Genomic DNA, 13,539 nt, shown 5'->3' with positions numbered 1-13,539 from the left:
CATAGCTTTTCCTAAAAAATTACTTTTTCAAAAAGAAAAATACGTTTAAAAGTACTTTTAAAAGTTTGGCCAAATTATTGCTAAAAAATATTTTTTAAATTAATTAGTCAAACACAAATCGATTTTTATCAAAAATACTTTTTTAAAAAGCCCAAACATACTAATAGTCTATGGAAAACATCTTTCATAAAGAACAATATGATGTCTCAATCTAAATTAAGTATTAAGGGTGTCTCCAACCCTCCACATTTCTCCATAATGAAAGCATTTTTTGCCATAAAGGAGCTTCAAGACTGCCCCATTTTTGCCTCTAAAACGGGGATGAATAGTGTTACTCAAATTGAATGACATTATTCATCTCCTCCATTACTATTCATGCTTATTTTTTTTATTATTTTTACTATTTAACTTTTTAAATTTTTCTCTTTATATATACCTAATTATGTTAATGTAATATCTTTATAATATTAATTTTACATCTTAATTTAACATATAATTTTGATAAATTAATTTTCATGCATTTATTATTTTTATCTGAAACTGTAAGTTAATTTTATTATAAGTTATAATTATACAAAATATATATAATCATCTAAAAAATGAATGGTGCAAATATAAAATATCATATGTTGCTAAAAAAATAATAATATAATATTGAAGAGAGAAAAATATAAAATAGAATATATTTTTTTTGAAGTAAAAAATAGAGTAATGATTGGAATAACTTTACTCCATTTTGGAGGAGAAAATAGAGGCAAAGGTTGGAGATGGCCTAAGAGTTTTGTTCAAGCTTCCGAAATCTACTTATTTTCAGAAGTATTTAGTTACTTCCCATAAGGTATTATACGAGATTAACAACAAGTTTTTACAAAAAAGAGTTTAATTAATAAATTCAACTTTATTAATCAAAATGTAAAAAAAAAAAAATCACAAATCATGTCAAAATTTTAATCCATTTTCTCTGGATATAAGTTATTTTATAGTATTAAAAGTCAAATTGGTAAAAATATAAACTTAAATCAATATAATAAAACAGTACGGAGCATTAGATAAAATGCATTCTAAAATGAATGAATTGGTATTAAGTTTTTGTTTCTTTTCACATTTATTTCAACACATGATAACTCCCTATATATTTTTTATATTAAATTATATTGGTAAAATATTAAGGCAACATTAGTAATTTAGACTTTGCATCATTACCTATCGATTATTTTTTTATTTTCAAATCTCTAAAATACCAAGCGATTTAACTTTTTAATTTATTTTATTTGAAAAGATTTTTGTGATTTATTTGTTTTCAGTATTAGGTAAAAGAAAATAAGTTTAAAATCGCAATAAGGCATCTAAGGACTTTTCTGGAGCAGGCTTTTGTCCATTGAGTTAGCCAAATGAGATTAGTATTCATTATTTTCAAGAACTCTTTTTTTTAAAAAAAAATATTTTTATATTACATGATTTTTTAAAATTCTGTACTCCTTAATATGCACGTATCTTAAGCCTAGTTTTTTTAAAGGAGAAAATCTCACTTTATACCCATTAAATCCAAACATTTTACCTTTTAATGCACATACCCAAACTATTTACTATTCCTACCCATGGGGCCCAAATTAATTACCCGCTAATTTTCCAGCTGCAACCTGCAAACAAAAGCTGAGCTAGAAAGTCATCAAACTTTTCTTTGGATTTTCTTCTTTTCTCTATTATCTTGTCCAGCAACCTCATAATATTTTTTCTGGCATGCAATTAAATATTTAAGAGCTTTAGTTGTTGAGTACGAACTTTAATGAAATAGTTCCCGCAAACAAGGAATCTTGAAAGAGAACCTCAAGTGCTGAAATAGAGATTCAAACTCCAAAAGAATATCCTTAGTTTTGTGTGGCAGTAATAATATTTGTGGGTATGACATTTACAGAAGTCTCTGGTCATTTACGTCTCTGGTCCCATGCTAATATCATCCTTTGAGAATCTTTCCATTATCCACCATTGTTGGGCTTGAAGATCAATTTTATTTTTGAAGATTTTTTGTTTGATTCAAAATGTGTGATGTTAAATATTGCTTATAGTACATTCTGGAAGTTAATACTGATTTTGGAGTTGATTTGAGGTGATTGAGATCGAAATTTTCAGTTGAAAATCGAAGAAGAACACAGCTACGGTATACAATATGATGTAGGAGTATATAGCTATACTGCAACAGTACACTATTATAGTTTACAAAATAGTATACCGCCACAGTATACTAATATACTATAGGAGTATATAGTTATACTGCAACAGTATACTATTATAGTATACAATATATTGTTATGGTATACTGTAATAATATGCAAGATACTGTAACAATATGCTGTAATAGTATACAATATACTATAATAGTATACTTATTACCCGTAAATTCACTTGCCTTTTCCCTTTTAATTTGTTTTAAGCTTTTACCCCGCGTGAGGGGCAAATTGAAAATGCAATTTTTTTTATAGTATGCTATATAACGTAACGGTATACTCTTACAATTAGATCCTTTTAGAAATTTTTAATTTTTTTTATTGACAACTGATATTATTTTAGTTTAATAATTGAATTAATTTTTTTTAACTCTTTGCGTATAATTGTATACCATGTTGGTATAGTTATATACTATACTGATATCATATGATAGTTAATATTTATTTGGTTGTATTAGCTACATTTAATTGGTACACAATTTGATTTTTATTTAGTAATAATATAAAAAATAGAATAATAAAAAATAATAAAAACAGTAAATGAAATTAGATTATGAAGAGAAAAAGAATATAAAAAAAAGAAGTTAAATGAAATTAGAAAAGCAAAAAAAAAGAGAGAAGAAAACGAGAAAAGAAAAAAAATAAAAAAGAAAAAGAAAATAAGCATAGAAATAAAAAAGAATTGGAGAATAATCCCACAAAAAATTACTATAGGTAGAAAATATAATTAATTTATGGGTAGGAAAACAAATAGGTAGACCAGATTAAATAATTTTGTTTTTGTAGGTAATTATTTCAAAACCTTTTTTAGAAAGTATATGTGAGGCCTAACAAAGCCAGCTAGCTGCTGACCTGGACAATACATGACGTGTCATTGCTGACATGTCACTCTTCTTCTTCAACCTCCCCCGTCAAATCTCAACAACCCAAAACACCACTTCGCCGTCGGCCCAAGCCATGAAACCCCCCAAAAAACACCACAAACAACAGCAACATCAAACCCAACAGATCCCAAAACCCAAAGCCAACAAACCCATCACAGAGATCCTAAGGGTTTCCCTTGTAGCCACTTGCATCAAACTCCTCCTCATCCCAGCTTATCACAGCACAGATTTCGAAGTCCACCGTAATTGGCTTGCTATTACTCACTCCCTTCCCCTTTCTCAATGGTACTCTGATCAAACTAGCCCATGGACCCTCGATTACCCTCCCTTTTTTGCCCATTTCGAGCATTTCCTTTCTTTCTTTGCTTCTCTTGTGGACCCCATCATGGTCCATCTTCATCATGGGCTCAATTACAAATCACTCCCCACAATTTATTTTCAAAAACTTACTGTTATAATATCTGATTTTGTGTTGGTTTTTGGTATTTATAGATTGACAAGGAATTTGGGGTATAAAGAGAGAGTCTTGATCTGGGTTTTGGTTATTTTTTCGCCTGGGTTGATGATTGTGGACCATTTGCATTTTCAGTATAATGGGTTTCTTCTGGGGCTGCTTTTGATTTCGATTTCAGCTTTGGAGGAAGGGAAGGATTTGCTAGGTGGTTTTGTTTTTGCAGTTTTGTTGTGTTTTAAGCATTTGTTTGCTGTTGCTGCTCCTGTTTATTTTGTTTATTTGTTGAGGCATTATTGTAGGGGTGGGTTTATTAGAGGGTTTGGGAGATTGGTTCTTATGGGGAGTGCTGTTGTCGCTGTTTTTGCTGCTGCTTATGGCCCTTTTCTGTATCATGGACAGGTAAAAATTTGCTCTTTTGTCCATAGGAAAGTTCGGATCTTTTAGTTCTCTGTGTGGGTTGATAGTTAGTTCTCAATTTAGATCGTGTAATAAGTTGACATTTAGGCTCATAGAACAACAAAAACATCTCAATCCAAGCTTGTTGGATTCAGCTATGCGAACTCTCACTGATCATGTTACTCCATTCAGACTTAGGCTCGTAGAATGATAATAAATAGCTAGTTACAAGATTGTAGAAACATGGTGTTGATTGCTGAATGTACTTCCTTAAATCTTATTGTCTTGTTCTTTCATTCTTGTAGCCTGATAGCTCATGATGCTTGAAATTTGCTGCAGTTAGATAACCCATTTTCAAATTTAAGCTGATCAAAGTGGTTGTTTCTGTTTATTGAATGGTATGGTAAAGTAGGGAACTCACTGCCTGTGTAATCTACCATCATCCTGATAATTTGCCATCAACCCTGTTGCAGATACAGCAAGTGTTCCATCGAATGTTTCCTTTTGGTCGGGGACTCTGTCATGCTTACTGGGCTCCCAACTTCTGGGTATTCTATATAATTCTCGATAAAGTGTTAGCATTTTTGCTTGTAAAAATGGGTTTCAACGTCCAAGCACCGGCAGCTTCATTCACTGGTGGACTAGTTGGGGACTCCTCTCCTTTTGCTGTGTTACCTAGAGTAAGCACACCCATTCATCTCATCATCCAACATATTGTGTGTGTGTATCTTGTTTGTTGACAATAACTTCACTAACTCAAGATTAGGAATCTTGAAATTTGAAAACATGGTAAAAAAGTAACCTTTCACCAAATAATATTAGTTTGAGGGCTTTTGAACAGTCTACGCTTACACGGACCTATATATTGCAGGTCACCCCCATGATTACCTTCGGTTTTGTCTTGCTTGCAATAGCTCCATGTCTTATAAAGGCTTGGAGAGAACCCCAACCAAGGATGATTACTAGATGGATAGCCTATGCTTACACATGCGGCTTTATGTTTGGCTGGCATGTTCATGAGAAAGCTTCACTTCACTTTGTGATTCCCCTTGCCATCATTGCCTTGAAAAGTGTGGAAGATGCAAAACACTATTTCTATTTGTCGATAGGTAATACCCTGTTTTACTCACTTGTTAGCGATGGTTGACCTCTCATAGTCATCTGGAAGACTTGATTTTGTATTGCAATGTGATTTATGTGATAGTCTTTTACCATCTCAATTTACAGAAAAAATCATATTTATATCTTAGTGCATAGTTCACTTGCTCTTCTGTTTGCTACCATCTTCTAGGAGTTGTTCCTACATTGGTGTTTCTTTTGTTCTTATACTTTATTTTATTTTTGCTGGGAATCACTCATTTTATATGACTGTACAAAATTTAGAGCTCTTTCAGTTTGGAAACTTTCAAATGCCATTTTGCTATTAAAAAGGGCAGTCCGGAGCACTAGGCTCCCGCTATGCGCGGGGTCCGGGGAAGGGCCGGATCACAAGGGTTTATTGTACGCAGCCTTATCCTGCATTTCTGCAAGAGGCTCCCATTTTACTATTAATATCAATATCATGTCTCATAAAGCATCATGGTACACCAATGGGTCAAAATGCATTTTTCAGAAGTGCTGCCAGTGCAGTTTATCTTTAACATGATGAATCAGTAATACATTGCATGATTACTAGGCTTTACAATTAAATTCCACAGTAAAATGTACAAGGATATGGTATTAAACCAGATTGTGGCATACATGATTTGTGTATTTCTGTTTAAAACCCAATTTGGTTTTAACGAAAAATTATCTATGGCTTTGATTGGAAAAAAAAGGCCTCCATTACTTTTACTAACATCCTTGATGTTAAGAAAGATTTCATGCTGAAATTCTTTCCTATTTTTCTGGTGTAAGTGGTCTTTTTTGAGAAGCTACAAACCAGATTGTGGCATACATGATTTGTATATTTCTACTTCAATATCAATTTGGTTTTAATAAAAAATTATTAAATTGTATATTTCTACTTAATTTTTTTTCTTTCTTTTTCAAAAAATAAAAAAAAAGGGCCTCCATTACTTTTGCTAACATCTTTGATGTTAAGAAAGATTTCATGCTGAATTTTTTTGCTATTTTTCTGGTGCAAGTGGTCTTTTTTGAGAAGCTATATAAGAGACCTAAACTATTTGGATAAAGATTTGTTAAAGCGAAAAGTAATATGAGAGTTTCCTAAGTTAATGCTTGGACTAGGACTCCACAGAGGATTCAACAAATTCTTCTATTCTGCAGTACAATTGAATCTTCCACTACTGACAAGTAGTGTCTTTTTTCTTTTTTGATAAAACACTATAGACAAGTAGTTTTCAACTATGGAATCTAATCTTGAGCTAGTAGAATCACTTAAAACGGTCTAAAGACCAGGTCGATACCTGTTTCTTTCTCTTCATCATTAACAACTATGGATATCATTAACATGCTTCTATCCATATCATTAACAACTTTTTGATCCTCATATGTGTAAGATTTTGGTGTTACTATTATGTTGCACTAATTGTACTTGTAAGTTTTAATTGCACGAGGTTACCGACAAATTTGCATGTATGAAATGGGTTAATCAATAAGCAGCTTCAAGTTCTAGCCTTTCTTTTTCCTTTTTCTTCTTTGGGTGTGCAGGGGGGGAGGAGGCAGGCACTAGATAGAAGATATAGGGAGCTAGTCTATTTGCTCTAGATCTTTAGTGTCCCAGAAAACCAAAACTTCAATCACGATTTGGTATATGAAAAACACATTAGTTTTAGTACTCCATCAGTTAGAAAAAATGAATTACTAGAAATGCTCCCCAAGTAAAAACTCATACAATGTTCTATGCTGTATATCGGTCAGTTTGTTATAGTGGTATTCTTGAGCTATCCAACCTTTCACCAGTGCCTCAGATTTTTCATGGCTGACCTCAAAATTATCCTTATTATGCTGGGTGTTTAAAATCTTTCTAGATGGAATAGGACATCTATCAACATACCTTCCTGGCTTTCTTCCTTTGCCTGTTTTTCGTTACTATTGTCGTGCTGCTGCTATTCCTTCTTCCTTTTTTTCTTGTTTTGTACTGCTCTGTGACTTTTATTTCTGGAGACTAACATGTTACGCTGCTGTGCATGCAGTGTCCTGCTATTCTCTTTTCCCGCTATTATTTGAAGCCCAAGAGTATCCAATTAAGGTTCTCTTACTGCTGTTACATGCTTCACTGATGTGGATTGGGTTCTCCTCGCATTTTGCCACAACTGCTAGAAAAACAGCTGAATCTGAACAGAAAAGATATGACAAAACGAGGTTCGTCATTGGATGGTTTGGGAAGTTATACTTGGTAGGTCTCCTGGCTGTTGAGATATATGGACAATTAGTTCATCCCATCCTCTTCACTGAGAGGCTTCCTTTCTTGCCTCTTATGTTGATCAGCATATACTGTGCCTTCGGAATGATGTACTCTTGGATATGGCAGTTGAGGCAGATTATTAAATTACATTAACACAGGTAGGATACAAATACCAGCTGCTTATATACATATAATTTGATACACGTAGCTAAAATGCTAAATCTAGATTGGCTTTGTAGCATCATCTGTATCTGTAGACAGTTTCGAGAATTTCAATCTAATAGCAGAGTTTCTTAGACGGCAATAGCTTTATTATTGACTTGTATCAGAGTTGTTAATGCTCATTTCTTTTCTTAAAAGATTTGCAGGAAGTTGTGTGTTAAAATTTATTATAAAGAAGAATCTACCTCATTGGTTTTTGGTGCTTGTTTGACATCGTTTGTTAGTTCTTTATTATGTCTTTCTGGATATTAGTTCCACTCATATAGTTGAAACAAATAGGATCTTTGCTGGTTTGCACATAAAATATGGAAACTTGGCCCGTGGCAATATAAACTAGCGTTTGGACATAGATTTGGTTGAAATTTGAAAAAAATGAGTTTTTGAAAATTGAAATTGTATTTGGATATGCATTTTACTTGAAAGTAGTTGAAGTTTTGTGAGTAGAAAACTTCAAAAATTACTCTAGAGCTGCTTTGGCGATTTGAAGATTTTATTTTCAAAATCTGCCAAAAAATGGTTAAAATTTATAATCAAACAGACATTTGGAAGAAAAAAAATCCCAAATTTTATGGCCAAATGGGAGCTAAAAATGATGATAGCAAATATAGTAGGCTCATTTTAAACCTTAGTGACATATTGATGGCAGAAGTTGGTTGTGGAATAGTTCACAAGTTGATTCAAGGAGGAAAAAAAACGACAGAATAAAAGAAATGGGGGGAAAATCGACGCTCACTATTTGTTCAATGGGTTAACGTTTTGCATAGCAAATAGACCGTGAAATTCAAGAGAAAAAAAATGGATGCATTGAATCCAAAAAACTCGTAAACCTATACCTGCTCTATACCAACATTAACCTGGTTGATTTGAACTGCTTCAATCAATTTTTTAAATCACAGTCAATGTCGGTGATTGAACAAGAAAAATACTTTCAAGTGCTAATAAAGTCTATATTGTTAAAACCAACGAATATAAGATCTAATCTAATGATTTTAAGAGGAAGATTTATACGGTTACAAGTAAGAAAATATAAAAACCACGACTTTCTCGTTAAAAAAATAATTTAAGAGCATTTTCGAAAAGACAAAAAATATTATGAGAGATACCTCTAATCAATTTGTGGATTGGACAGGAAATCTAGATATATGCTTGTTTCAAAAGAAGAATAGGAAGTTTCAAATATTTTAGTGGGACCTTATCCACAGGCCAAGCTCCTCTTCGAGAAATAAAATAAATTAAAGAAAAAACAGTAATTTTAATATTCAATTTTCAAATTAAAGGAATATACTTGAATTATCTCGCAATAAGTTCCTTGATAATGACCAAATATATAAAAGAATGGATAAAATATTAGGTTCCCTTGTTGTATAGTCAATTTGGAATAAGTATAATGGTTTTAATGAATTGTACCATTTCTCACCCTTCCTATTTTTAGTATTTGTTTTTCTCAATGCGAGTTATTTTATACTCCACTTTTATAATTCGTCATGACATTGCTCATTAACCCCATATAAAAAGAAATCTTTGGTCTTTATTAGCCTTCCAATCTTTATGCCTTTTCTATTTGAGTTCTTTCTTTAAGATTTTTTTTTGATTTTTCATTCTTCAGATTTATCTCGTGTAAGGCTCATTAAAGTGAGAAACGCTCCTTAATCTCTACCAAGATTTTTTTTTATTTCAACCTTTAATTAAGATGGGAGAGATCTTATTCATCTCACCACAATCTTTTGTGAGAAACGCTCCTTAATCTCTACCAAGATTTTTTTTTTATTTCAACCTTTAATTAAGATGGGAGAGATCTTATTCATCTCACCACAATCTTTTGTGAGTCTTTTAAAGATTATATCTACTTCGGAAAAATAAGATAAAGTATAAAGGCATGCCGTTTCTATTCTTGCAAAATGCACGTTGAATATATTATAGAAAATGTGTTTTAGCTGACAACAATAATATGGATTTATAACCTACGTGACCCTCGACTTTGAAACAAATTTTATCTTTGATAGATCTATTAAAAACTTGCTATGTTATTTCTCTAACCTTGCTTACTCAATAGTAAACGCAATTTAATAGTATCTTATAATTCAAATTACGTTAGTAACATTGGTCCATTTGTAATACACAATTAACTAACTAAACAATTTGACTTTCATATCGATACATCATGTTTCCATACTTTACCCAAAAAAAATAAAAAAAAATTAGTTCCCTCAACATCTCATTATCATGAAGTATATATGTTATTGTTTCGAAATAATATTTACAAATGTTATTATAACAATATTCAATAAAAATTGTTGATTATCGTTTACTATAATAAATCCACACATCAACCAGATGTAAGTAATTCTAAGCTTTGTGGACCGTGGTTGCATTCATAAGCTATCTTTTGACTGTTCTTTATAATTTCTCATTTAAATACTCCCAAAATCTAATCATCGTAAATCATTTTCTTTTTTACCTATAATAATCAGCAAATCCTTATTTTAACTGTTGATCCATTTCTATCACTTGGTCAGTAGTAGTCTTCGACATGAACAATCCCCACAAGTTACGTAAAAGGAAAAACAAAAGTGTGGTGTTACCGTGTTAGTATAATTTTAAAAAACAGAGGAATTTGTTGAATTCAGCGATAAAAGCAAATTCAGTGTGTGCCCAATTGATTTAGCAAGTAGAAGAGAGAATTGCTTACCGAGGAAATGACTAACAGAATTGGGAGAAGAAAATGATCTCTCTTACTTTTTACAATATGAGTTACAAGTATTTATATACAATTGATTAATTATGGTCTACTTAACGAACAAGTAACTACCTGGGTTAAGTTATCAACTAACTATGGTTAGGTGAGCTAACTAACTAACATATGGAATAATAGACTAAGTTCCATGTGTACAACTAACACTATCTTCTACACCTCCCTCAAGCTAGGGGAAATGAAGATGTTCTTCATCCCTAGCTTGGAAAGCAAGTGATGATATTGCAAACGAGGAAGACCCTTAGTAAGCACATCGGCAGGTTGTTCAGCAGAGGCTAGATAGATAGTCTTGACCAAACCTTGCTAAATCTTCTCGCGAATGAAATGGCAATCGATATCAATATGTTTGGTCCGCTTGTGGAAAACAGGATTGACAGCAATCTGGATAGCAGATTTGCTATCACAATGAAGAGGCACAGGTAGATAAAGCTCAACATTGAGCTCTTTGAACAAGCCAATGAGCCAAGTAATCTCAGCGACAGTCGAGCCCTTACTCCTGTACTCTATTTCAGCAGAACTTCTTGAGATGGTGGATTGTTTCTTCGACTTCCAAGATATGAGAGAATCACCATACATGATAAGGTACCCTGTAATTGATCGTCTAGTGTTAAGGTAGGAGGTCCAGTTTGCATCACAGAAGGCATGTCGCTGGGCTGCACTAGAAGCAGAAAAAAAGATATCCAAGCCAGGAGCATGCTTGATATATCTAACCATACGATTAGCAGCCTCAATGTGAGAAACTTTGGGAGCATGCATAAATTGGCTAAGAGTTTGGACTGCAAAAGAAATATCAGGCCAACTAATGGTCAAATATAGTAAATGACCAATCAGTCATTGATAAACACTAGGGCCGGCAAGCAATTTATCACCATTTCCCCAATATGCTGATAAAAACAACTGTAGTAAGCTTCAAGTTAGGTTCCAATGGGGTAGCTAAACGCTTAGAACCAGTCAATCCCAAATTAGAGAGGAGCTCTAGAGCATATTTTTGTTGATGCATCAATATGCCCTCCTCACTTCTAGCAAATTCCAGCCCAAGAAAATATCTTAGCTCTTCAAGATCTTTAATTTTGAAACTGTACTGCAGAATGCCTTTAGTTTTCTGGATGAGTTCAGAGTCATTACCCGTGATCAAGAGATTATCTACATAGATCAAGACTATGACCATTTTGTCTAACACCTTCTTAATAAGTAAGGAGTAATCCAGATGACTCTGAGTAAAACCAGAAGACATTAAAGTTATGGTCAATTTGATGTTCCACTGACGAGAGGCTTGCTTAAGTTCATAGAGAGACTTGAGTAGCCTACAACATGTTGCTCCCCATGTGACTGTGTGAAGCCAGGAGGTAACTGCATATAAACTTTCTCAGTTAAATCACCCTGCATGAACACATTAAACACATCCATCTGATAAATCTGCCACTTGTGAGCTGCTGCTAAAGATAGAACTGCTCTCACTGTCACCATTTTCACCACATGTGAAAAGATTTCTTGATAGTCAATTCCTTCCTTTTGACTATAACCTTTTGCGACAAGCTTTGCTTTGAACCTTTCAATATCATATGAAGCTTTATACTTTATCTTGTATACCCATTTACAGCCGATGGCTTTCTTCCTAGGAGGAAGAGGCATGATGGATCAAGTATGGTTGACTTCCAGTGCTTGTATTTCTGCTTTCATAGCATCAACCCATCTAGGGTCCTTTGTAGCTTCAGAGTAAGTTCTTAGTTCAACTTCTGTGGAGAGCTTAGCAACAAGGCTCCGATAAGTAGGTCCAAGAGCATAGCATTGTAATTCAATACAGAAGTGAGAGGATATATGCAAGTATTGGCAATCCTCTTTTCTTTGTCTGGTTGAACATAATCTTGAAGCCAAATTGGAGTTTTACTAGGCCTGCCTGACTTTCTTAATGGTTCTGAAGCAAGTATTTGAGTTTGAGAAGAAGAGGAAACTTTCGATGCAGCAGGAATTTCTGAAACAATAGGAGAAGTTAATGCAGACACTATAAGAGTTAGAGGCTCAGATGGGACATGTTGTCTCAGTTCTTCGTAAGAAGGAAATACAAAAGTGGGTTGAGGGAAAGTTGGAGTCACAGTTTCCATTTTCTATTGGAAAGGAAAGACTCCTTCATTGAAGACCACATTTCTGCTTACAAAAATGGACTTGTTGTCCATGTCATACAACTTATATCCTTTCTGAGTAGAAGCATAGCTTAGTAACACTGACTTGATTGCTCTAGGCCCAAACTTGTCTCTCCTGACTAAGTTGGTAGCGTAACATAAACTGTCAAAGACCCTCATATGTAACAACGATGCAAAAGGTGATTTGTTACCTAGTATTGATGATAGAATTCTATTGATCACATAGACTGTTGATTCTATACAGTCTCCCCAAAATTTGAGAGGTAAATGCCCCTGAAATCTGATAGCCCGAGCAGTTTTTAGCATGTGTTTATGCCTACTTTCTACCACCCCATTTTGTTGTGGGGTATATGGACAAGAACTCTGATATAGGATACCATATTGTCTGAACAGTGCATTGCAGTGGCTGTTAATGAACTCTGAGCCATTGTCTGATCTGAAGATCTTTGTCCTTTTGTTAAACTTATTCATAACCATTACTATAAAATCTCTCAACATAGTAATTACATCATACTTAAGTTGTAACATAAAAATACAAGTCCATCTAGAAAAGTCATCAAACAATGTTAGAAAATATCTCATTCCATTATAATTGGGCACCTTGTATGGGCCCCAAATATGCATATGAACCAAATGAAAAAGATCATTTGTCTTAGTACAACTGACCGGAAAAAGGAACTCTTGTTTGTTTAGTTAAGGGACAAATGTCACAATGACTTATTATAAAACTAGAATTATCTCTAAAAACACTAATTTTTTTATTACTGCCATAGGCACATGCCCTAACCTCTGGTGCCAAATAGCTGCATTCAACTCTCCAAAATTGTCATTGATTTTGGGCCTTCAGTAAGTGGTTTCCTTTTCTTTGAATTTAAGACATATAAGTCATCTTCTTCCTTACCAATCTCCTTCACCTTCCCAGTGAAGAGATCCCGAAAGATAAAGAAATTGGGAAAAAATATGGCACAACAGTTCAAAGCCTTTGTTATCTTAGACACAGAGAGAAGATTAAACTTAAAGTCTGGTACACAAAGCACATTTTCAATCATTCACCTCCTGCTAAGTGACAATCTCCCGCTTGAGTGATACTTGCTGACTCCCCATTAGGCAACTGAA

General features: G+C 33.5%; 1 protein-coding gene across 1 annotated transcript; it reads left to right on the top strand.

Moving 5' to 3' along the window:
* Positions 1-3,138: 3,138 nt before the first annotated feature.
* On the top strand, positions 3,139-7,727 carry LOC107806005 (dolichyl pyrophosphate Glc1Man9GlcNAc2 alpha-1,3-glucosyltransferase). The gene is made up of 4 exons (XM_016630120.2): positions 3,139-3,962; positions 4,433-4,639; positions 4,831-5,068; positions 7,097-7,727. The coding sequence occupies exons 1-4, from the start codon at positions 3,183-3,185 to the stop codon at positions 7,459-7,461; spliced, it is 1,590 nt and encodes a 529-aa protein (XP_016485606.2). The 5' UTR covers positions 3,139-3,182; the 3' UTR covers positions 7,462-7,727.
* The last annotated feature ends 5,812 nt before the right edge of the window (positions 7,728-13,539 follow it).

The sequence above is a fragment of the Nicotiana tabacum genome, chromosome 7 (genome assembly GCF_000715075.1).
Source record: "Nicotiana tabacum cultivar K326 chromosome 7, ASM71507v2, whole genome shotgun sequence".
NCBI classification, from domain to species: domain Eukaryota; kingdom Viridiplantae; phylum Streptophyta; class Magnoliopsida; order Solanales; family Solanaceae; genus Nicotiana; species Nicotiana tabacum.
The sequence above is the reverse complement of the archived record's forward strand: the minus strand, read 5'-3'. Positions and strand labels throughout refer to the sequence as shown.